General features: G+C 44.5%; 1 protein-coding gene across 1 annotated transcript in view; it reads left to right on the plus strand.

Annotated features, from left to right (window-relative positions):
- Positions 1-11,898: 11,898 nt before the first annotated feature.
- gabbr2 (gamma-aminobutyric acid (GABA) B receptor, 2) overlaps positions 11,899-23,222 on the plus strand; it is a 92,342-nt gene continuing 81,018 nt past the window's right edge. The window contains exon 1 of the mRNA XM_086136380.1: positions 11,899-12,745. Coding sequence (XP_085992506.1) covers positions 12,434-12,745 — 312 coding nt within the window. The 5' untranslated portion in view covers positions 11,899-12,433. The remainder of the gene's footprint in view (positions 12,746-23,222) is intronic.

A 23,222-nucleotide genomic window follows, 5' to 3' on the forward strand; every position in this document is an offset into this window, starting at 1 on the left:
TCTCTCCTCCCTTCCTCCTCGTGGTCCTCCACACACTCCACGAAGACCAATTACTGTAAAACCTGGCGGATTCCTGAATATGTAACCATTTTTTTAAAGGCTCTCCAGACAGAAAATTAATGACCACGCTCGAGTAATCCATTTTTTTTTAGTCGGCGCCATGTGTGAGGGTTAGGAAAATCAAAGTCCTGCATAAATCTTTGCTGATGCGATGATAATGCGCTCGGTCGGACTGGCAAAATAAAACAAATCGCCTGGCAATGGAAATGTGACGTAACACACATGCACACTTTTAATCATTCCGGCCAATGCTTTGCTCAAGTATGTTTATCATACTTATTCTTTCTTTTTGTGGGGGTGGGTGGGTGTGAGGGTGTGCCACAGAGCCAAGTCGCTGACCTTTTGCCATGGAGCGGGCTCAGCGTGGAGGTGTTCAGGAAATGACTTGGGGGGGAGAAGCGGGAGACCAGATGATGTGCTAATTGATGGCGCTAGTTACACACGCCACCTCGACACCCCGAAGGTGGATCTCAGCGGTGTGATCCTGTCCTGCCCGCATGTGGGACCTCCCATTGTAAACAAATCAATTGTCCCCCAATTTGTGATTTACATGCTGCTTCCTGGACAAATATTTACTAAACGTGTCACTATTTTTCCAAGAAAATAGAAGGACATTTTAAGAATCTTCCTAATTATAAAAATCTTAAATTACGATCTGGCCATGCTAGTGTAAACATGGTACAGTATTCTGATGAATATTATGTTTGAATTGATCAGCAGAATCCACACGTTTTTATCCATTTCAGGGGGCGGCCATTTTCCCATTTGCTGTCGACTAAAAATTACATATTTCCCAATGTACGACCAATCATGGCTCACCAGTTTACTGAATTTGGTCGTGTGACATTCACAACCTCAGCCATGATTGGTCATTTCCTGAGCCTTGAGCAACTGTGATGACAGCAAGTGGCAAAATGGCCTGGGCCCTGAGATTGATAAAACGGGTGGATTTTGTTGCTTAATTCATATTCCGCAAAAGCATTACGAATCAGAATATAGTGTTTAGACTAGTGGCGGTGCACAGAACGTCAATCCATCCATCCATTTTCTTATACACTTTATCCTCACAAGGGTCGCAGGGCATGCTGGAGCCTCAGCCAGCTGTCTTCGGGCAGGAGACGGGGGACACCGTGAACCGGTTGCCAGCCAATCGCAGGGTACATGTAGACAAACAACGGTTTGTGCTCACAATCACACAATTTGAAGTGCCCAATCAACCTGCCATGCATGTTTTTGGAATGTGGGAGTAAAATGGAGAACCCAGAGAAAACCCATGCAGGCAGGGGAAGAACATGCCAACTCCACACAGGAAGGCTGGAGCCAGGATCGAACCCATGACCTCTGCACTGTGAGGTTGATGCGCTAACCACTGGACCACCGAGCCACCCTGCACAGAACATATTGTAAAAAAAAAAATTCCATTGACTTGCTTTATTTGCCACAACCATAAAACGAGGTATTATTATTATTTTTAGAAATTCTATGTTTTGTATATGTATGCATTGTACGTATTGTCTTGTGTAATTTTTGTAAAAAGAAAAAAGTATATATAAAATCAAATGTCACTTTCATTGTAAAAAATGAGGAACATCTATACAATTTATAATAAAGTTGATATCTTTAAAAAAATATAGCAAAAGTTACAACAAAAGTGTTTTGAATTGTGATATTTTTTTTAAATGAAAAAATATGTACTCATGTCCTTTTTGTCCAATGTATTTAAGAAAAAAATATAACAAACAAATAAATATATGTAGTAAAAACGAAGATATTTTAAAACATAAAAACATCAGACAAGTGAGATTCTCCGTCCTCTCGTCGGTTCGACAACATGTCGCTTCTGATTGGTTCAGCACACCGTGGGATCGAAGCTTAATTATCACGGAAGACGATGTAAAATTCTCTCTCAAGGCGCACTTTTCAAGAAACATTGGACTTTATAAGGCTAGGTCAACTAATACTGTTCCTGAGTGGGTTGTTTCAATCCGTGTATTTTTTTGGGGGGGGCAGAATAGTATGAGAGGAACAGTAAGCACACCGAGAGCCAGGAACCTCCGGGTTAGCATTAGCATCAGTTGTGAGTACGAAGTGGTTTATTTATTTATAGATTTTATATTGATAATCCTGCAGTAGAGACTCGGAGTTGTTGAGGGGTTCGTAGGTTTCGGATGGATTGCTCTACGTTCGGAATGGGCAAAAAGGGGAGATGGACTTCGTTTGAACACCGCTATTTTTTTTTTTTTCAACGTCTGCCTCGTAACTCTCGAACGAACACCCCTTCTTCCGGTAACGACCCAACTTCCTGCTTTTCTTCGCCAATCACACGTAAGGAACATAAGAACATTTCAGAAAGTATTAAACAGAATATAATTTAGGTAACATAAAAGAATATAATGCTTAAATATAAAATGATAATAATTAGCAATTTAACAAAAGCTTACAGATGTATTGGAAGCTAAAGAAAACTGTGTTTTTTGCTTTCGGAATGGTATTCGTCTAGGTATGTGACAATGGGCCGCGTTCTGTTCTGTCATTAGCGGTGAAGCCATTTTCTTGTCATTGTGTCACACGGGTCTGTTTGCGCTCCTCTCAGAAAAATGGGCTCTGGCTTTTATTTTATTTTACACTGTTTACCATTTATTGCACCCGGTGAAGAAGCCCTATTGTTTCACGAATTTGTTGAAGAACTGAACAGTAGTTGAACAATTTTCGTTGTAGCGTGTGACACAAAAGTATTAATTACAGTAAAGGGAAAATGATTTGGGCCCACAAAAAAAAAGGTCAGGGTAAGGATAAGTTGGAGGTTATTAATTAATGAAACGACGTCAAATTTAATTAAAAAAATGAGTCTGGGGGTTAGAATTATGGAACGTTTAAGAGTTAAGCTAAGGTTATGATCAGGAAACAAAATGTTAGTGGCCTGACATTGCCCTCACATCCACAGTTGGAATCAGGAGCCAGTGAATGTGGAAGCCAGTTACAAGACATTGCACATACAGTAATACAAGATATTGCACAACAGATGCAGCTGTAACAAAGCAACCTTTTCATAAAATAACAAAATACAACACCAAAGACTGAAAACAGTAAATTAAAAACACAAACTGATGTGAACACATTTACCGCAGACAACAGAAAACAATTGAAAAAAGAAAATACGCTTTTTAAATTAATGACATTAACATGTTATTTTAAACAATACAGTTCTTATTTGTCATTGCTCCTTAAATGCTTCTTTCTTTTTCCTTTTCCTTGCATAGCTGGAGATTAAGCATGCACCGCTCCCATTGTTGGCCACGTCGCTGTGGAAACCAGGGTGACACGCAGATTGAAGCAGGTACCATTTTTCTTTCTTTCTTTCTTTCTTTGAAGCCACCAGCACACACGTGCGCACAAGATCTAAGGTAAGAAACTAAATCCATGAAGTGGAGGCCGAGTGAGTGAGTGGCAGGTGGACTGCACAGCCCCTGAGACTCTTAATGAAGAGACTGTGTGTCTGTGCGTGTGTGCGATCGATGTGGCCACAACGACTGATCTAATGGCTGCGGGGGGGGGGGGGGGTGGTGGAATGGGTACCCCACTCACACACTCACAGCCTTCTGCCAGCCTTCTGCCAGGCTCATTATTTTTCATGACAATGGGGTTATAGTGTTCCAAAATGTGTGTGTTTTTTTTCTCGTGTCTTTGCCGCCTGTAAGTTCATCTGGCAGGTCATGCAGGTTCATGTTGACCCACCTCCGGGCACACACATCCACATCATTTGTAATTCCGGTTTCACAAAATATACTCACAAATCCAGTTTTGGAATCTCCAGAGCAAAATTCCACAGCCCTTCTCAGATTGTTGCCCACTCAGAGGGGCCTTAGATTAGGCACATATCCTGACCAAGACTCTTCCAAACGCTGGTTCTTGTCTTTTTTTTATTTATTGAAATAAAATGCATCAGCCCATTTTTTTTTTTTTTTGTTAGTCAGCAGCCTGTCCTGCTGAGATTTTGTACTTTTTGTGTCCTTTAATGTGACTTTTTGACATAGCTCCAGGTTCCCACGAAGTGTGGCGTCGGATCGGGCACATATGGTGGCCCATGCCATCCAAAAGTCTGAATCTTCTCTCTTTCTCACAGATAAGCCATTTTGTCTTGTCATCATTGCCAGCACTGTACTAGATTTGCACGCCTGATTTTGTTTTATTTTTTAAAGGGTTGGGGTGGGGGGCTTCTGGCTTTACAGCAGTCGTGGCGCTTTTGTATGTGAGTGGCACCTGTTTGCGGGGACCATTAAGCGAGGCTTCTTGTGATGCTTTGGGTAATGCATCCAAAGGCCGCCCATCAAATATGAATGAAGTGCCTCGCATCCTCATCTATCTTTCATGGCTTCCATTTGTTAGGGGCCTTTGACTCCAAAAATATTTTTGGATGGTCGCGCTCTGATCAGTGAATAATGCCCCAGAGCGGCACCAGACGGTCTATTGTCTTAAAAAAAAAAAAAAAAAAAAAGGACGCCCTGCATTGGCTCCTGTCATCACTCAGGCTGGAAGTTTTTCAAATATTTCAGAAGTTTTTCGAAATTCGAGAAAGCAGCTATGATTTAAGAGGTACTAACTTATTCAAAAAACTCAAAACAAGAACAAACATCAAGCAAAGAAGTGTATCTATCAAAGGTGTTAATCTGTGGAATAATCTCGAAACGGACCTGAAAATGAGTAAATCGCTTGCCGAGTTCAAAAACAAATTCAAAAAAATAGTACAAACAACCTACATCAATCAGAGTTAAAATGATAAATTCAAAACATTAAATATAATGATAAATCAGAACTAAGTTGATAAATAGAGAAAGGTATATAAATATCCATTATGAATACAAGAGAAAATTGACACAAGAGTGTCAGGGTGTGGAAGTATATAATCCCGATACAAACCAAAAGTTGTAAAAATATCACGGTTAAGGGTAAAGTATGAGCCTTAATGGAGACTTCTTTCTTCATACTTTTTTCTTTTCTGATTGATATAAAAATGATTTATTAGATACAATCACATAACGGGGTAGGACTAGATAAGTTTTTTACTTCTTCCTACTCCCTTGAACATAATAACTGTGTTGAATGAAGATTGATTTCTTTCTTTTTACTTTTTTATTTACCTTATTTTCTGTCAAATTATTACTGTATATATGTTTTATGTTCAATAAACAGACAAACAAACAAATATTTGCGTTAAAGACAAATTTAAGGACATAATTTGTTATTTCATTGACTGCCAAGTGGTTTCAAGTGCTACCGACGGTGTTTTTAGTTATTCGCACGTTTATGTCCGCCGTGTGTACTGTATGCCGCGGTGTACCAAGTTCATCCCTGGCGCCTTCTTGCTTAGCAGCTAACGCTAAATTATTCAAAACTGGCACGACAACGGCCTAAAAAACCTGCAAGGCTCTGCATAAAATATAAGCGTGAGAGATGTTAAGAGCATTGGATTTGCCAATATGGATTTAAAGATAGAAAAGGCAGCTTAAAAATAAAAAATAATGCTGCAAAACTCAGTATTTTACTGTGCCCCATCAAGATGAATAAACTGTGCAGAACACTTGCATCGCAAAAAATCACTACTTTTCAAGAGAAAAAAAACCCTCTTGAGTTACCAAACACTATATTGTTAAAGTGGAATAAATCAAACAATTTTAGAAGCAGAGTAATAATCGGATATGAATCTGTATGCAATTACCTTCATGGCTGACCGCTTCCTTCTGCACCAAAGCAATTATGTCGAAACAATTTGAAACTAAACAACAAGTCAAATTTATCTAACTCAACTATTTTCGTTCATTATTTTCAAAAAAAAAAATCCATAGTTGGAACCATGAGGGGACAAAATGAAGCACGGCTTCTGCAGAGTGAGGGAGGAGGCAGAATGTTTTGTTTTTATTTGCTTTTGTGATGGGAAAAAAACTGGAAAGGGGTTTGAAGAATCCCTAATTTGTGTGTGTGTGTGAGAGAGAGTGAATAAGTGAGTGTTTTAGTGTTGGTTCTATAGCGTTAAGTTGAGTTGACAGTCTTTCCATCCATTTTCTAATCCGCTTATCCTCACGAGGGTCGTGGCCGTGCCGGAGCCTATCACAGCCGTCATCGGGTAGTAGGTGGGGGACACCCCGAACTGGTTGCCAGCCAATCGCAGGTCTTCGTTAACAGACAAATGCGCAATGGCGCGCATGCGGGCCAGCCACTCGGCGTGCCTGAAGCTGCGAGGAGGCTCAAATGATCCCGTCGCCAGTCTGACGCTGACGCATTGACAGCATGTCACTTCCCACACTTGTTGGAAGGACGAGGTGACTCAGTCGACGGCAGCGCGGCTCGGACCCAAGCTCGGGGAGCAAATGGCATCAAAGTGTCGCGCCTTGCGACGGCAACACCTGGGCCTTCCATTCGGATGCTTTTTTTCCCTTCCTTCCTCCCCTCCTCCTATTTATTCTCTGTCACCCTTCCTTGCTTCCTTTTATTTCTTCCCTCTTGTACTTCCTCCTTTCTTGCCTCTCCTTCATTCCCTCTTCTTTTGCTTTCCACCAGGGGCGGTTCTGGATTAATTTCACTGAGGGGGCCAGGCTGGGGCCAGGGTTTTGATGGGGGGGGGGGCACATTCAACCCAGGGCTAAAAAGACAGATTCAAAATCTTATTTGACTTTTTATTTCTTCAGACTTTGAAATTGTAGTCATAACATTACAGTGATGAGAAAAAAACAGTATTAGGAGGGCTAAAATGTCTGCAAGCGTAACAATACGCCGTGTCCATCTGTTGAGAATATTCAAGCCAGGGGATGATATGGTACCAGCCTGCCGGGGACAAAAATTGCAAATACACTGAAGCTAGATGTTTTACATGCATATAATTATCCAAATTTTAAAAGGCAATGTCTTATATATTGATCCTGTTAAATAAAATGGGAGACTAAAAAAGTTACACACAAACACACGCACACACACACAAACACACGCACACACACACATGCACACACACAAACACACGCACACACACAAACACACACACATGCACACGCACACACACACACAAACACATGCGCACACACACGCACACACACGCAAATGGCACTCGTGTCGTGGTAATTTCCTTCTTCGCGGACTGCTTCTCATTTTCCCGCTCATTTTTAAATGGCGCAGCGCACTAAAGGGTCCGACTAGAATGTTAAATCAGGCACTTTGGTTCCACCTTTCGCGTCGGCGACTCGGCACGACTGCGTAATCTGCGCTCGGAGGGGGGGCCACAGGGGGGCCCAGAATCGGTGCTACAGGGGCACTGGCCCCCGTTGCCCCCCCCCGAACCGCCACTGCTTTCCACACTTACCTTCCTTCTTTTCTCCTACCTTTACTTTATGTCCTTCACATTTTCTTTCTTCCATCATTTCCTACTTGGCTTTCACCTTGCTTCCTTGCTCACCTATTCTTGCATGTTCGCATTTCTCTTTTCTCCCTTCGCCTCTCCTGTTTTTTCTTTCTCCTTCATTCATTCACTCTGTTCATTCCTTTCTTGCTTCCTTTTATCCTACATTCCTTCCCCCCCGCATCATTTTCCGCTTGTTTATTTTCCACTCTTTTTCTTCATTGCCCCCCTACTTCAATGAATCTTTTTTCCATTTTTTCCCTCCATTCCTTCATGATGACCTTATTTCTTTCTTTCTTTTCTTCCAGCTTCTTCCCTTTCCCCGCCTCTTTCCCTTTCAATCCTGAGAAGTGCATGCAGTGCAGTTGCGCGCGACGGTGGCAAGAGTATAGCAAGAATGCGTCTCGTTTCAGTCGCCGTGTATTTGACCCACAGGCACGTCGAAAGTGTTCACTGTAAGAGCTATTATGTAAGACCCCCGCTTCTTTCTTCTTCTCCGGCTAATCAAAATGGCGTCCTCCCACCGCGCCGCACGTCTCCTTTGAAGCCGGCGGCCTGTTTGATTGGACGCGCTCTTGATTGAATTTGCATCGTGGGAAAAGAGGGAGCGCTGATAACCTCCTCTGACCAGGACAAATGTATCATGGTAGCGTAGCAGCGTGGCTTAGCATAGCCCTCCCGCATCCACCCTCCTTGCAGCCCCCTTTCTAGATTATCTTCTCGAGAGCGTCCTTTAGCATGACTTTCTCGCACCGCCACCCGGGCACAATAGCGCCGTTTAATGATACAGAACAAATGTTTGCTGACGCTTTGAATAGGAAACGCATCCATCCCTCCTTGACATCCTTCTCCCGGGTGCCCAGAGTTAGGACTCGTCTCGGATAGTTAACATGAGTGAATCAAATTGCATCCGATTTGGAATCAATCGGATCACATTGTATTCCATTGAATGCAATCTTAAATTGCATGAATCACACTTGTCATCAATCATACATTGCAATTCCAATTGTATCGGACAAGGATTGCATGTAATACCCATCGAATCCATAATACGAATCCCCGAACCCAAAGCCAAAACGCAGAAAACTGCCTCGCTCAGTGAATCCACCCAGAAGGTGATAGCGTGCTTGATGAACGTTTCATCAGCTTTCACCCTCCCTTATTCTATGAAACAAGCGCTCACATATTTCATCAGGGACCGAATCGTCCGGGTGTTAATATGAAAAACTGCTGCCCGCAATGCCAGTTTTCGAGCCGTCCCGTTATGAACAGCTGACTCTTAAAACCAGCCCGGTGACACGTGACACAGACTTGCTTCTTTCATCGAGGGATGCACCGAACCGCTCATCTCCAGTCAATGAGATAATTTAAACTATTAACTCATTCACTCCCAAAGACGTTTTTAAACGTCTTTTCTGACTTGGTCTAGAATTGGCTGGTACCGAATGAGTTAAGAAAAGGTTCTTGAGGCTTTTGGGTTTCAATTACATAGTCTAGCTAGAATGTGCTAATGAACTTAATTTGACCTTTTTCAAAACTTTGACTGCGCATGTCCGAAAGGCTCAATTTACCTGATGAATCAATTGTTCCTGTGTAAAACTTTCTATTCCTGATTACTGGTGTGCGAACATCTGCACGGTTATTCCACGTCCTTGATGGAGTACGCCGCAATTAATGTGAGTATGTTGGCACGGCAGCTTGATAAAGACGCTCGGAATGATTTGAAGCCTCGTATGAATGATTCATGACGCCAAAATGCGAGACGGCGTTTGCTTCCATGGAAGTTATTGTTCCCTCTGACATTTTGTAGGTGACGGTCTTCATCGCTTTAGCCTCAACTGTCCAAGTATTTGCTGCCATACAAGTCCTCTTCTGAGCATATTAAAGAGACTTGCTTGTCTGCCTGTTTTAGCTTAAGTGCTACGGTAATAAAACGTTAAGGCTCCGCCGTGGTGTTTAACGACTTGGATCTGATTAATGGATGAGCGACAGATGGAACGAGGGAGGCCGTTGAGCCCTGTTAACCGAAAGATGTCAAGACCGATGCTCACGTTACCGTGCTCGCGAGCCATGACGGAGGAGAATGTGCTTGGCTAATGTTAGCGCATCAACAACGGCAATTGGGAGATATCAAGACAAATGGTCACTGGTGGCAATCGTGCTTGGCTAATATTAGTGAGCAGTGAAATGAGTGGTCATCGGGAGATATTAAGACAAGTGCTAGTGTTGATATGCAGGAGTGCCACAATTGAGGCTAATGTTCGCGAGCATTGAAAAAAATGACTGGGATGTATCGGGAATAACAAGTGCAGAATTGAGTGTAAACATGCAACCCTTTTCAATGTACTCATCCACAGTAGTTGTTTTATTCTAATTCGGGTTCTATAGAAATCAGACTGTATTTTTTCAGATCCTGATAAACCGAGATGGAGTAGATGACTGTGTCATCTGCAGAAAACAACAGTGGTTCCAAAACAGACCTCTGTGGCACCCACTTCACCGATATTCAGTTAATTGGATCGCCAGCCACCACAGCTTGAGTTCTACCAGCTTAGATAGTTGTCAGTCCATTTACAGACAATACAGAAGTTAAAAGGGACACAATAAAAAGAAAGCAAATGACAATTGAAAGGAAAGGAAGAAAATAGTACAGTAGTCATATAACGTGTTATTTTGCTCTTGTTTTCTGTCTCCCCCCCCCTCCCACCCCCTTTTTTGATGGAGTCTCAGTTGATGGATTATGGATCCGCTGCGCCTTTGCTGATGAAATACCAATAATTTCCAATAATTTTGACTGTACTGTACTGGGCATTTAATATATAAACTGGTAAAGGTGACAATTAGCAGGTTGCAGTCAAATTTTGATTGCGCTCACGGAGCCTCAAAAACCTGCCTTGCTATTGAAGCAGATGGGTGAAAAAGCTTCCGTCACATGACCCCCGCTGCCCCCTCCCTCCAATCCTCCCTCCACTGGCTCTCCTCTTCCCACGCCTGTTTAACAATCCCCTGAATTATAGCGCAATCGTATTGTAGTTTTTATCGGTGTAGAGGCGGGCGGGGGCTGCGAGGGAACTTAATCCCCTCGCTTTGACGCGTGAATAGAAAAAGCACTCGGCCAGCCTCCGACCTGCAGGAAGTGCGGCTAATGGACGCTCTCCACATCCATGGCCAAACTCAAGTGTACAGGGATTTTGCAGCACTTTGCCCACAGTCTCCTCTTGGCTACAATTTGACAAAATGAGCACACATGTTGAAAATTAGTAAACTTATATCTGGACAATGCAGTATTTTACGCAACAGTCTCCACTTTGATGCAGTTGACCGCCATTCTCCTTTTGGATGCAATTTGCACAGCTTTTTAGCTTGCATTTTTGTTTCACACATATAACAAATGCCAAAGTAACCTAGACATGCTGATTTTAGGTCAGCACAATGCAGAATTAAGACTCCACCAGTACCACTTGGCTGCCCTTAGTCTCATCCTGGATACAACTGGTCTCCTTACTGTGGCTAACATATCAACAAACGACTGACACAAACACCCCATACTATAATGTTGGCTCAACTTTTGAACTCCAGCATTAGACTCCACAATCTCCATTGGGCTGTCCTTTGGTCTGAGTCCCGTCTTGGATACAACTGGTCTCATTACCCTGGCCAACATGTCCAAAAAATACCAAACATAAATATGCATGCAATAACCTTATCTCAACCTAGGCACCGCAGAATTAGAGTCCACAATCTCAATTTGGCTGCACTGGACTCTAGTCTCTCTTAGGTTAAATTTGTAATTAACCTAATCGGGACCAACATGTCAATAAATGATAAAAATAACCATCCATGTAATAACCTTATCTTATTGTAGATACTGCAGTATTAATCTCTACTGTCCCCACTTTGCTCCTAATCTCCTCTGGGATACAATTGGTCTCCCTCCATGGCAAATAAAAATGGTAAAAGTAAACATGTACATCTCATGATCTCCCCCTTGGCCTGCTGCATCCTGTTGTCACACTGCCCTCAATCTCCTCTTGGGTACGATAGACCTATTTATTTTTTCTTCTTGTTGTTGTGGTTATTGTCAGTGTTTTCGCCGTTTTCTGCAACATTATTTGAAGTTGTCACAAATGTAGATGAGCTCAAAATATTAGGAACAGCCCTGAGTGCGATTTGTTTTGTTTTCTGACGATATTGATGATTTACAGGTGTAAAGTCCCCGTTACGTTTTTACTGCCTTGCTGTATTTGGCCGAGGGACGCGTGCGCCGTGCTACGAGCGGGGCATAAAAGCCTATTTAAATCCCTTTCGGCTGTCATGAGTCTGCCCTGCAGGAAAAAAAAAAAAGCCTGCATGCATGTGCATCCTCTCGCTCCCTTTTTCGCTCCCGCTCTCTCTCTCTCTCTCCTCCTCCGCATCCTCCCTCTCTCCTCCTCCACATCCCTCTTGCGCGCACCAGTAGCAGCAGAAGCGGCAGCATCAAGCGGTGCTTTTCTGATGCACCATGCGAACATGAGCATCCCTCTTGAAGGCTGACTCCCTCAACAATCCACCCCTTCCTTCCTTCCTCCTCTTCCCATCCATTCGCTCGCTTGATTTGTGGCTTTTTTATTTTTTTCCTCCTTTTGGACCGCAAGGATTGTGCACGCTTGGCTGGGAATTTACTTGGAAGCTGAGAGTCATCCACCTCTCCCCCCCTTCCTTGTTGTGCTTCTTTTTTAGCGAGGGGAGTGTATGTGCTGTCACTAATTCCTCCGCACTCCCTGCGCCTTTTTCTTGGGAATTATTCTGCAGTGCTTTTTCTTCTCTCCCCACTGCGGGGGCTGCTGCGGGTTTTTTTTTTTTTTTCGGTGCCCTCTCCTCGTCACTGGGGGCGGGAGGGGGGAGGTGGGGGCGACTGAAGCATCCCGGAGTAGCAGCGCCTGGATCGGAAGTGGCGATGCCCACCCTGTGACTTTGGGGATTACCCCCTAACCCGCCCCTCACCTGAGTATGGCCTCCGCCCGGAGGGAGCGCGGCGGCCGCACGGCGCTCCTCCTCCTGGCGGCGGCGGCATGCTGCCTGCTGGCGGGCACTGCGTTGGCCAAGGTGTGCAACGACCGCACCAAACGCGGGCAGGACAACAGCTGGTTTGCCCGCAACGGTGAGAATTTGCCCATTATGGTGCTCATGCCCATGAACGAGTCAGCGCTGATGAGCAGCATCAGCCAGGGCATCGAGCCCGCCGTGCAGCTCGCCATCCAGCACATGCGGGAGTCCCGGGAGTACAACTTCTCCCTCATCACTGAAATCTATGATACAGAGGTGAGGGTGAGCATGTTTAATACACACAAAATCCAGAGAGATGGCAATGCTCGTGTTCCGTTGACATTTTTATTCAACCGTACGCGATGGGCTCACAGCTGTTGATATTTGGCAGAAAAGAATCCCGTTTGCCGATGAAGTGCCCGGTTGCACCTGTTTCTCCCGGTGTATTCCATTGGGCTAACCGGGTCAAATCAAAAGATGCTTCAGTGTGATTTGCGCAAGTGCCTGCTGACGTACCGCTCAGATGCGCCGAGTCTCGTTTCCTGTTGAGATGACACGGTTAAGATACCTCAGAGTGCTTTGCCGATGGAGGGCTTGGTTGCACCTGTTCTGTCGGCATCTGTCACTCAGATGACAGGTTCAAGATGACGACAAAGTGGTCAGGTGCACCTACTCTTAGATGCGTCTGCCGATGTACTCTGGTGACACGAGTGTTTTAAGACAACCTCGAGCGCTCTGCCCATTAAGTTGCACCTGTTCTGTCGGCATCTGCCATTCAGATGACAGGTTCAAGAGGTCTCGGTTTGTTTTTTGCCAGTGCCCGTTGGCAAGTGGGTTCTGATGTATTGCACAGTTGCACCTTGTCTCATACGGCATTCACACTGGACTGGAGGTTGATGGCGGCAGTGGTGTCCGCACCGAACGTGAATTGGCATCATTCGCTCAACTTGAACCGGAGAAGAAGAGGGGCTTCCCCAGGTCGATACCAAGGGTATCAACAACCACAGCAACAAGTAGCATGAAAAACCTTACTAGGTACTGTATACCGACTTAATCGCCCACCATTCTCCAGGCTTTGCTCTTTTTCGTTTGGTCCTAGGATCTGTCGCAGGAGTTATCAGAAAGTTACGGGTCCCCAAAAGAACTGCGGTTATAATTTCATCTTGCATTGTTCCTCTTAACAACTCCAGTACGTTGTGCATGACGCAATATATTCTTGACACCGATTGGCTGTTGTGACGCAGTGTTCCGGGAATTTGTGGCTCCGATTGAAATATATATTTTTTGACTCAAGCAAATTGGCGAAGAAGCACATTTTCGCTTGTTTGCCTGTCTCGCATTGCGTCAAACATCTTTCGCCTAGCCCGGCACAAATTTGCACCTCTTGGCGCATTTGTCTTTACTTTATATGCAATCATATTGCATCATTGGTTAAATTCACATTTGGTGTGGATTTTCTTGAGATGACTTTTTTTTAAAGAACACTTTGATGTGATTAACGTAAGTGTTTACGTAGGGAGTGCTCGGATACAGCTAGCTTTTAGATGCCCCACCCATGGAGACGGTCAAGTTCCTGTGTGATGCGCCTTGTCTTAAACGCCTCTCCCAGCCAATCCCTTCGAGACGACACAAGTCGGAACACTGCGTGAAGTGACTGTCAACACAGTGCACCTGGTCATGTATTTCAGGTGACAGACTCAGTCAGACACCTACGCAGAACTATGTATGTCATGCTGACAGTCACATTTTGACATCTTCATCCGAGCTAGATGACATGCTCAAATTACATCACAGTGTGATTTATGCAAGAGCATGCTGACAACGTAATGCACTGATGCGCCATGTCTCAGATACCAAGAGGGTCGTTCCTTTCCGAGTCTCCTTTCCCGATGTTCATCGTTAAGATGGCATGACCCCCCCCCCCCACCCCCAACCACCAAAAAAAATCCTTAGTGTGATGCATTCCAATGACAGAATACGGGACCTTGAATGCGGCACGTCTTAGGATCCTTTCCCGGTGTTTGCCGTCCGCGAATTAAGGCAAGCTTGGGAATGACTAAACGAGCACTCGGTGTGAAATGAGCCGCTTGCTGTGAATGCCGTGTGGAAGTGTGTGTGGTGCCGCATCAGTTGCCATGCCAACGCAGATGGAAGGCGCGAGTTGGACTCGTTTATCCATCCATCTGTCGTCTTTGGTGCTATGCACATCATGTCATTGGCCGCACTTCTTTTTTATCTTTTGTGGCCTTTTCTTTCCAGACTGTTGTATTATTATGATCTTAATGTTTTAAAAGTGAGTTGTTATGGGCTATTTTTTTTCGGATTTTTACGATACGTTAAAGCCCATTTCCCCAGATGCCCAAAATCATACTGTTGGAATCGGGAAGTTTTGAGGAAGCCGTCCTGTCTCGTGCAAAGGAGCCGCCGTTTGACGCGTATACAACACTGCAGATCGGGTTACCTGTTGGCTCAGATCCGACTGTGATTTCCGTGTAGTTGCCCCATCGCATGGAAACAGCTTTTTAAAAAAAATAAAAAAATTCTTTCTATTTCAGTCCTCAAAGATAATAAAAACAAAAAATGTGGCTGGAGGGAGCGTCCGCTAACTGTCACCTGTCCATCCATCCATTTTCTACCGCTTATCCGGCCGGGGTGGGGATGCGGGAGCAACGGCTTTACCAGACTTCCCTCTCCCCAGCTACTTCTTCCAGCTCCCGAGACTGTCTCCCAGACCAGCTGGGAGACAGTCTCTCCAGCGTGTCCTGGGTCGCGCCCAGTGCCTCCTGCCCGTGGGATATGCCTGGAACACCTGACTAGAGAAGCATCCTAATCAGATGCCCGAGCCACCTCATCTGGCTCCTCGCAACTCTGAGCCCCTCCCAGATGACCGAGCTTCTCACCTTATCTCTAAGGGAGAGCCCAGACACCCTGAGGAGTCAAACTCATTGGCCGCTTGTGTTCGGGATCTCATTCTTTCGGTCACGACCCATAGCTCGTAATCATAAGTGAGGGTTGGAACGTAGCTTGACGGGTAAATTGAGAGCTTCGCCTTTTGGCTCAGCTCCTTCACCACGACAGACTGATACAAAGTTTGCATCACAGCAGATGCTGTACTGAGCCACCTGCCGATCTTCCACTCTATCCTGCCTTCTCTCGTGAACAAGACCCCAAGATACTTAAACTCCTCCACATGGGGCAAGAGCTCATTCCGGCCCAGAGAAGGCACTCCACCTTTTTCCGACTGAGGACCATTGTCTCAGATTTGAAGGAACTGATTTTCATTCTGACAGCTTCACAATCTGCTGCGAACTGCTCCAGTGAGAGTTGGAGATCCCGGCATGAAGAAGCCAACAGTACCACATCATCTGCAGAAAGCAGAGTTTCAATACTGAGGCCACCAAACCGGACCCCCCAGTCAATGCCTCGGCTACGCCGAGAATTTATGTCCATACGTATTCTGAACAGAATCGGTGACAAACGGCAGTCCAACCCCTCACTGGAAACGATTCCGTCTTACTGCCGGCAACGCGAACCAAACTCTGACATCGGTGGTATAGGGACCGAAGTGGAGTGTAGGCGCTTGGCTGGCCGCTCACTGTGCAAGGTGTTCACTCTACTTGGGCACACCAAGGCCACCATGGAGGCAGCAGAGACAGCTTCTTGATGGCTCTGGATCAGGAGGAGCGATCTATGGGCCAATGCTGCTGGGACACAAGCTGGGGTCTGATCAACCCTGGCTGGGTCACCTGAGGGAAGACCTGAAACCCTTGATGATCTCGGGCACATCACTGATAATTTGTCGGAGTGCATCCTAAGATGTACGTCACACTCACACCCACAATTGGGTGGGTAAACCGGTGACGACGGATAAGATGTGGGCAAACTTTCGTGCTCACAATCGAAAATTTGAAACAGACCAGGTCTTTCGGAAATGTGATGAAAAATGTGTATGTCGCATAGTTCATTTAAATTAATGAATTGTAACAATATTTGTATTTACTGTGGAATCCCGCATGCTTGCGGTTCGGCATTTGGGGGTTCACATATTCATATACAGTATATATATACAGTATATTTTTTTAAATCAAATGTTTTCATTTTAGTTAATATTTTTGGGAAGTTATGTATTTTTGGGGACCTCCATATTTTCCTTGGAAAATGTATCTTGAATGTTTATAAGATTAGATATATATGATTTTTTTTCCACATTTAAATTTGCGTAATTGAGACTTCATGAAGGGTCTGTCACAGCTGACTTTTTGCGATTGTCAGGCTGAACAAATAACTCATTTCAAATCAACCTTTATTGCTTGTAGTGGTTAAAAAATCTATTCGAGCTAGGCCTTGAAAAAATTAATCATGTATTAAATTGCAGTAGTAATATGGACGGGGGATGACATTTTGATTGTTTTCCCAAATCGTTCAGTCCTAGCGCTTTGTGTAGTTTGCACTCACAGACGTGTGTGAGCGAGCGCTGGGATTTAGCCAGGCAGATGTAAGTAATCAGTCCCCGAGCAGAGGTTCTTTATCCTTTTATCCCCTGTTGGTGGAGCCACGGGTCGAGCCGGCAGGGCCTGCTCGATTCTCCCGGAGGGGTTCCGATGAAGGCGATGTGTGCTGGCTGTAGTTAGAGGAGCATGCGCTTCTGTTTTGTTTTTGGGATGTTTTTTTTTTTCTTTTTGGGGGGGTGGGGCCAGGTAGAGGAGGAGAAGTAGTGGATTAAAGAGGCGCTGCTTCTCCATCTGAGGACTGATACTGTAGCCGGGTGGGCTTAGTGGATCGAGGCTTTGGATGTCGAGGGCGGGGGGTTTGACCAAGAGTTTCCTGGTGCTAAGATAGCGCATAGGCTAGTGAATGCCGTGTGAAAGTGTGTGGTCAATAGTCACACACACACAGAGACGCTTTCCATTGATGAACCATCGCGGCAGTGTCAGCAAAGGGGCTAGGTGGTCGGAAACGAAGAATAGATACATGGACATGCTTTTTTTTTTTTTTTTTTTAAACGCAGATTTTTTTCACGTGTAAGTCGCACTTAGTCCTGTTAACATATAGTGTATACATTTGCCAGCATTTGATGTTCCTCGACAGTCGGCTTGTGATAAATTTCATTGTAAGCTTCAAGTTTTCCACGTAACTCCTGGCGCAAACGGTTATTTTGGTTGAGCTAATGTCATGGCAAACGTCAATTCATTAGCTTGTGTGTATAATCAAATATTAAAAGTAGATTAAGGCAAATGTGAAATAAACCATACAGCATTAAAATGCTGTACGGTTTATGTGGTTTGAGGTGTTTATATGTGTTTGAGGTACGGTTGAGGTGTTTGAGGTAGGGTTATGAGGTGTTTGAAAAACATTACTGATACATTGTAATTTTGGCCACTGCTCAGAATGAAATATCAAAAGGCTTCGATGCAGGGTGCCATGTGGTTAATATGTTCTGAAAATGTGCGTTATTTCTTTAGACATTCATCGATATTTATTGGGTGGACCCGGTGGTCCTGTGGTTAGCGCGTCGACCTCACAGTGCAGTGGTACCGGGTTCAATTCCAGCTCCAGCCTCCCTGTGTGGAGTTTGCATGTTCTCCCCGGGCTTGCGTGGGTTTTCTCCGGGTACTCCGGTTTCCTCCAAAATTACAATGGCAGGCTGATTGAACACTCTAAATTGCCCCTAGGTGTGAGTGTGAGCGCGCATGGTTGTTCGTCTCTGTGTGTCCTGCGAATGGCTGGCAACCGGTTCAGGGTGTCCAAAGACGGCTGGGATAGGCTGCAGCACGCCCCGCGACCCCTGTGAGGATAAAGAGGATCAGAAAATGGATGGATGGATGGATGGACAGATATTTATTTATTTTCAGATCTGATACCTACACTTGTTTTATATTCACCTGTAGACCTTTACAGGATGTGTTAGAAGATAAGAAAGTCTTTGATATTGGGTGGAAACCTTGGGTGTCTATTTTTAACGAAAACTTGAGTACCTTTTTGAGTACTTGTCGACTAAAGACTAAAACTATCACGAATAGGAATAACTAAAATGTGACTAAAACTAATAAGAATTTTGGCCCAAAAGACTAAGACTAAATCTAAAATGGTTACACCTACCCCAGGCTCAAACATGGCAGACTCGTGTCATCTTACATCATCTGCGTAAACTTGGAAGATGCCTGCTGACGAGCTAACAAAACAAACAGCATTTGACCCCCCCCCCCCCCCCCCCCCGCCGTTTGTATCGCAGTGGAATCGTTCCCCTTCCCCAGTATCGACAATGACACGATCCTGTAATCTTACGTCATTCTCCTGAACCAGGAAGTAGCCAGCTACTTAAAGTTGAGTATTTCTGATAGAGTGTTAGAACGCATATAACACATTACCATCGAATAGGAATTAAGAGGCTGACCATTTCCTCTTCCTGTGGAGAAGATGAACCCGTCCCATTTCAGGGTCTTGCGCAGCAGTGCCTTTCTCCGGCTCTCTCTCAGCGCTCTCTCCGTTGGTCCCCGGAGGTCCTTCTGTGCTGCTGCGCATTGATCCCGCGATCTGTGACGGGTCAGTGCATCGAGACGCACTCAGCACTTTCGGAACGCAGAACAGGAGCCAGAAACCCCCATCGTCAAATGAGAAAAAAAAAATCCTCACCCTCAAAGGGGGTGCGCAGGGTTTAAATGTTGCGATTGTCTGGTACAATAATTGCACGGCGTTAAACACAGTGCGTTTGAAGTGGCTTTGTTTTGACATTTGAGGATGTGTGTGAGGTAGAGGGATTGTGCCATGATGTTGAAGTGGTGCTCGTGGTTAAGTTTAATGGGCGTATGGTACAATAATTATACGTTCACAGCGATAAAAAACAAAACAAAAACCCACTGCTCTTAAATTGGCTTTGTTTCTGCAGGTTTTTCAGGGTGTGTGTGGGAGAAATGGGGTGCATCTTGGTGTTGAATGGATGCATGGGGTTAGAAGCAAAAGGGGATCTGGTATAATAATTACACGTCCAGTGTTTCACAGAATGCTTCCAAACGGGAATTGTTTTAATTTTGAGTGTGTGCATCATTTTGATGGCTATTTGGTGAAATTGCACATTCAGTGTTCATAGCTTTGGTTTTCTACTTTTTTTTTGTTTTCTTCAGGGTGTGCGCAGGAGATGGGTGCTTTTTGATGAGAAATAATGGGTGCACGTGGTTGAAAGTAAAATCTTTTAAAAATTACAGATTGCATTTAAATCATTTTAACCTGGCTTTTTGATTTTTTTTTTTCTCGAGTGTGTGTGGTGGACATGACATTGAATTGTTTGTATGCTGTAAATAGTGTAATGGTGGCCTGGTTTCAAACCGAGCGCGCTCACACACACACACACACGAGAGTACACATATGGTTTGTGTTGCGCCCCGCAGAATTGCCCGAGGACGTGAGCATGTGGCGGCTCCGCAGCGGCGCCAGATTGCATTTTGCAAAATTGAGCACGGCCACCTCCGTCCACCCTCTTGCCACCACCAGCCCCGAACACGCGTTCCCACCTCCGAGTTTGACAACTCGAACCAATGCACAAAAGTCACACCAAAAAGTAGCGTGACGCATCGGTCTGTCCGTGTACGTTTGACGCAAACAATGAATCTTTGCCCAGGTGCCCAAGGTCTGCCCACGGCCTCAACACCTTTTCACAACGAAAGCTGTCACCGCTGACAAAAGGGCAAACGTAAACGTGCCCAAACTGACGTGACTCAAGGCTGTTAATTTGACAACCTCTATAAAACTCACAGCAGACGCTCTGTGACTTTCTTGTGAAAGCTCCAAAAAAACACACACAAACTTTGAGGAAATGAACGTATGTGCCAACTCTGTGTTTAATATTCAAGACGGAACAAAATTGTGAAATGAGTCATTCTTACTTCATTAGTACACTACTTTGTGTCATAACTGGTCATTTTGGGTTGTTTTTGTGATGCCCGTGGAAAATCTGGATTTGTTGTGACTGCAGAATTTTGTGATGAATCAAATGTGTTTTTTGTTACATGAATATAAAAAAAGTGGATGTCTCTCGCTGGCAGATTAGAGGTGGATGGGTGTGTTGCAGTTATTAGCCATTGGACAAGGCGGACCCCTTCCTGCTTGTCAAAACGGGGATGAAACGAAAACTGTATGTCATTCTCCGTTTTTATATTGTTCTTGTGGAGTCGGGCTTTAGGTGTATTTTGGAAGCTGCACCGTTAGCTTTATGGATTTAGCCTCATACGCGTGAGAGTGGCCACATGTGCTCGTTGCCCCCAGAGAACCGGCAGGCACTTGACACTGCCGCTTCCCAGAGGACCGACATATTTGTTGTCATGGACGCAGCTGGAACTTGTAGCGGGTTGCCACCGGAGGAGAAGAAAAATGCGCTGTTGCTTTTTTGCTTTGTCCTCCTTGTCATCTTCATGTCAACACACTTCTCTTGGGCCCGATGAGCCCTCCTGACTTGACCCACCCTTGTTAAGTGGCTTTTTCTGCTATAACCTTCTTACAGTAGAGTTTATGCAGAAAAGTGTCGGGACACACACTACCTTTTATGGGGGGGTGGGGGGGCATTTTGCTTTAATTCTATGAACTACTGATAGAACTTCCAAATACAAATAGTTATTATTACAAAATTATCATTTAGGTCAATTTTTTGCTGAAAATGAAAAAAAGTCAAAATACAGTCATACCTCGGTTTTCTACCATAATCCGTTCCGGAAGGCTGTTTGAAAACCGAAACCACGCTCTTTAAAAAAAAAAAAAAATCTTTATTGAACACGTCTGCTCACAATGGAACGCTACACGAGGAAGCGTCACTTCCTCGTCTACCCGAGGAAGCGTCACTTCCTGGTGTAAGGAAGGTGAGAAGAGTCAAGCGGCGCATTCAAGTGCGCTCAGTTTGGTCGAGAACCGAAATTCGGTCGTCATCCGAGGCATAAAAACCTCTAAATTTTTGGTCGAGAACAAAGACGTTCAAAAACCAAGGTTTGACTGTATACATGTATAAGTTAGGTTAGGTTAGTGAATAAATAACAAAATACATTAAACATATACATGTAGTACTGTATATGTTATTCTATGTGACTCGCTGTTTTGCTGACTTTCGCTGCCTATCACGAACCTTTTTACAGCATTTTAACTTTTTTTTTTTTTTTTTTTGGTACTGAAACCGCGAAAAGCAAACCGCTAATTAGCGAGGGATCACTGTATTCTCATATATTTTTTTACACGACAGCGGCGTTATTCTTCCTGCACTATACAGACAAAATGATGAATGACTCATTCAATTACCGTATTTTCACGACTATAAGGCGCCATTAAAAGTCTAAAATTTTCTCCAAAATGGACAGGACGCCTTATGATGCGGGGCGTCTTGTGTATGCGCTGAGTTCCAAAACCTGACTGACAGCCGACGCTGTTTATATAGAGAAAAGGCGGAAGTGACTGTGGACAGGCATGCGGCAAAGAAGTCGGCCAATCAGTGAAGGGTGGGCGTGTATATATACATATATGGAGAGAGAGAGAGAGAGAGAAAAGGCAGACGTGAGTGACAGGCATGCGGGGAAGAAGTCCGCCAATGAGTGAAGGGTGGGCGTGTAAGTGGACGCTAAAGGGACGCTACAAGCAGGTACCAACACCTGTATAGAGTGTGGCTATGTGCATTGTTGCAAAACAACTTCGGTTTTGGTTTCTAAGAACCCCCGAAAATAAATTCTACAAAGAGACACGCCTACGAAGCTCAGTTCAAACTTCAAGCCATCGGTTATGCTTTTGGCATGCGTGCCCATCTCACAGCAGCGGTGAAAAACCAAGTCAAGCAAATGAACTCTGAGCTTGCCGTTATTCCCGGAGGCTTGACTAAAGAACTCCAACCGCTGGACATCGGCATCAACCGGGCGTTCAAAGTAAAGTTGCGAGCGGCATGGGAACAATGAATGATCGATGGCAAACACAACTTTACAAAGAGTGAGAGGCAGCGAATTATAATTTGCGAATGGATTGTGGCTGCTTGGACGAACGTGTCTGCTTGCACTGTTGTTCGAGTTTTTGGCAAAGCCGGCATCATTTCTGTGCAATGAGAGTGACTGACAACGAGAGGGAACACGGCGTTTTTGATGGATTACCGGTACTTGCACAATTGTTCAATTCTGATACAGAGGATGAGGACTTTGATGGATTTCTGGGTGATGATTGATCGAAAAACGTGAGTACATTGTACGATGGCTAAATAAAATACAACGGAACTCCGTTTTGCTTCGTTGCCTTTTTAAAAACGTGTTTTTAGCTTGTATCTGTATGTCTTGGCATGCTACCGTATGCTACAAGCTAACGTGTTTTTAGCGTGCGCGCATGCATGCCGTATGTTTAAGCTGCCGTATGTTTTACCACTTTAAAATCGCGCCCAATAATACAGTGCGTTTTGTCTATGTGTAAAATACAGAAATAGCACCCATTAATGAGACTGCGCCCAACCATACGGTGCGTCGAATGGTCGTGAAAATACGGTACTTTTGAAGCCACACGCTCTTCAATATGCATTAAAAATCCAATCTGCCTACATACCATGAATGACATGAAATTAAGAGTAAAAAAACAAAACAAAAAAAAAGTTCACTGCGGTGTCACAGTCATGGTATTGACTCCATGTTGACGTTCTTTATGCGTTGGAATGATGACACGGCAGCAGCTGCTCTCACACCCTGCACAAATATTATCTCACCAAAATAGATTGGATATTTTTAGATTAATGTGTGTGTGTGTGTCTGAA

The sequence above is a fragment of the Hippocampus guttulatus genome, chromosome 18, assembly GCF_054856545.1.
Source record: "Hippocampus guttulatus isolate MCC_2025c chromosome 18, RoL_Hgut_1.0, whole genome shotgun sequence".
In the NCBI taxonomy this organism is placed as follows: domain Eukaryota; kingdom Metazoa; phylum Chordata; class Actinopteri; order Syngnathiformes; family Syngnathidae; genus Hippocampus; species Hippocampus guttulatus.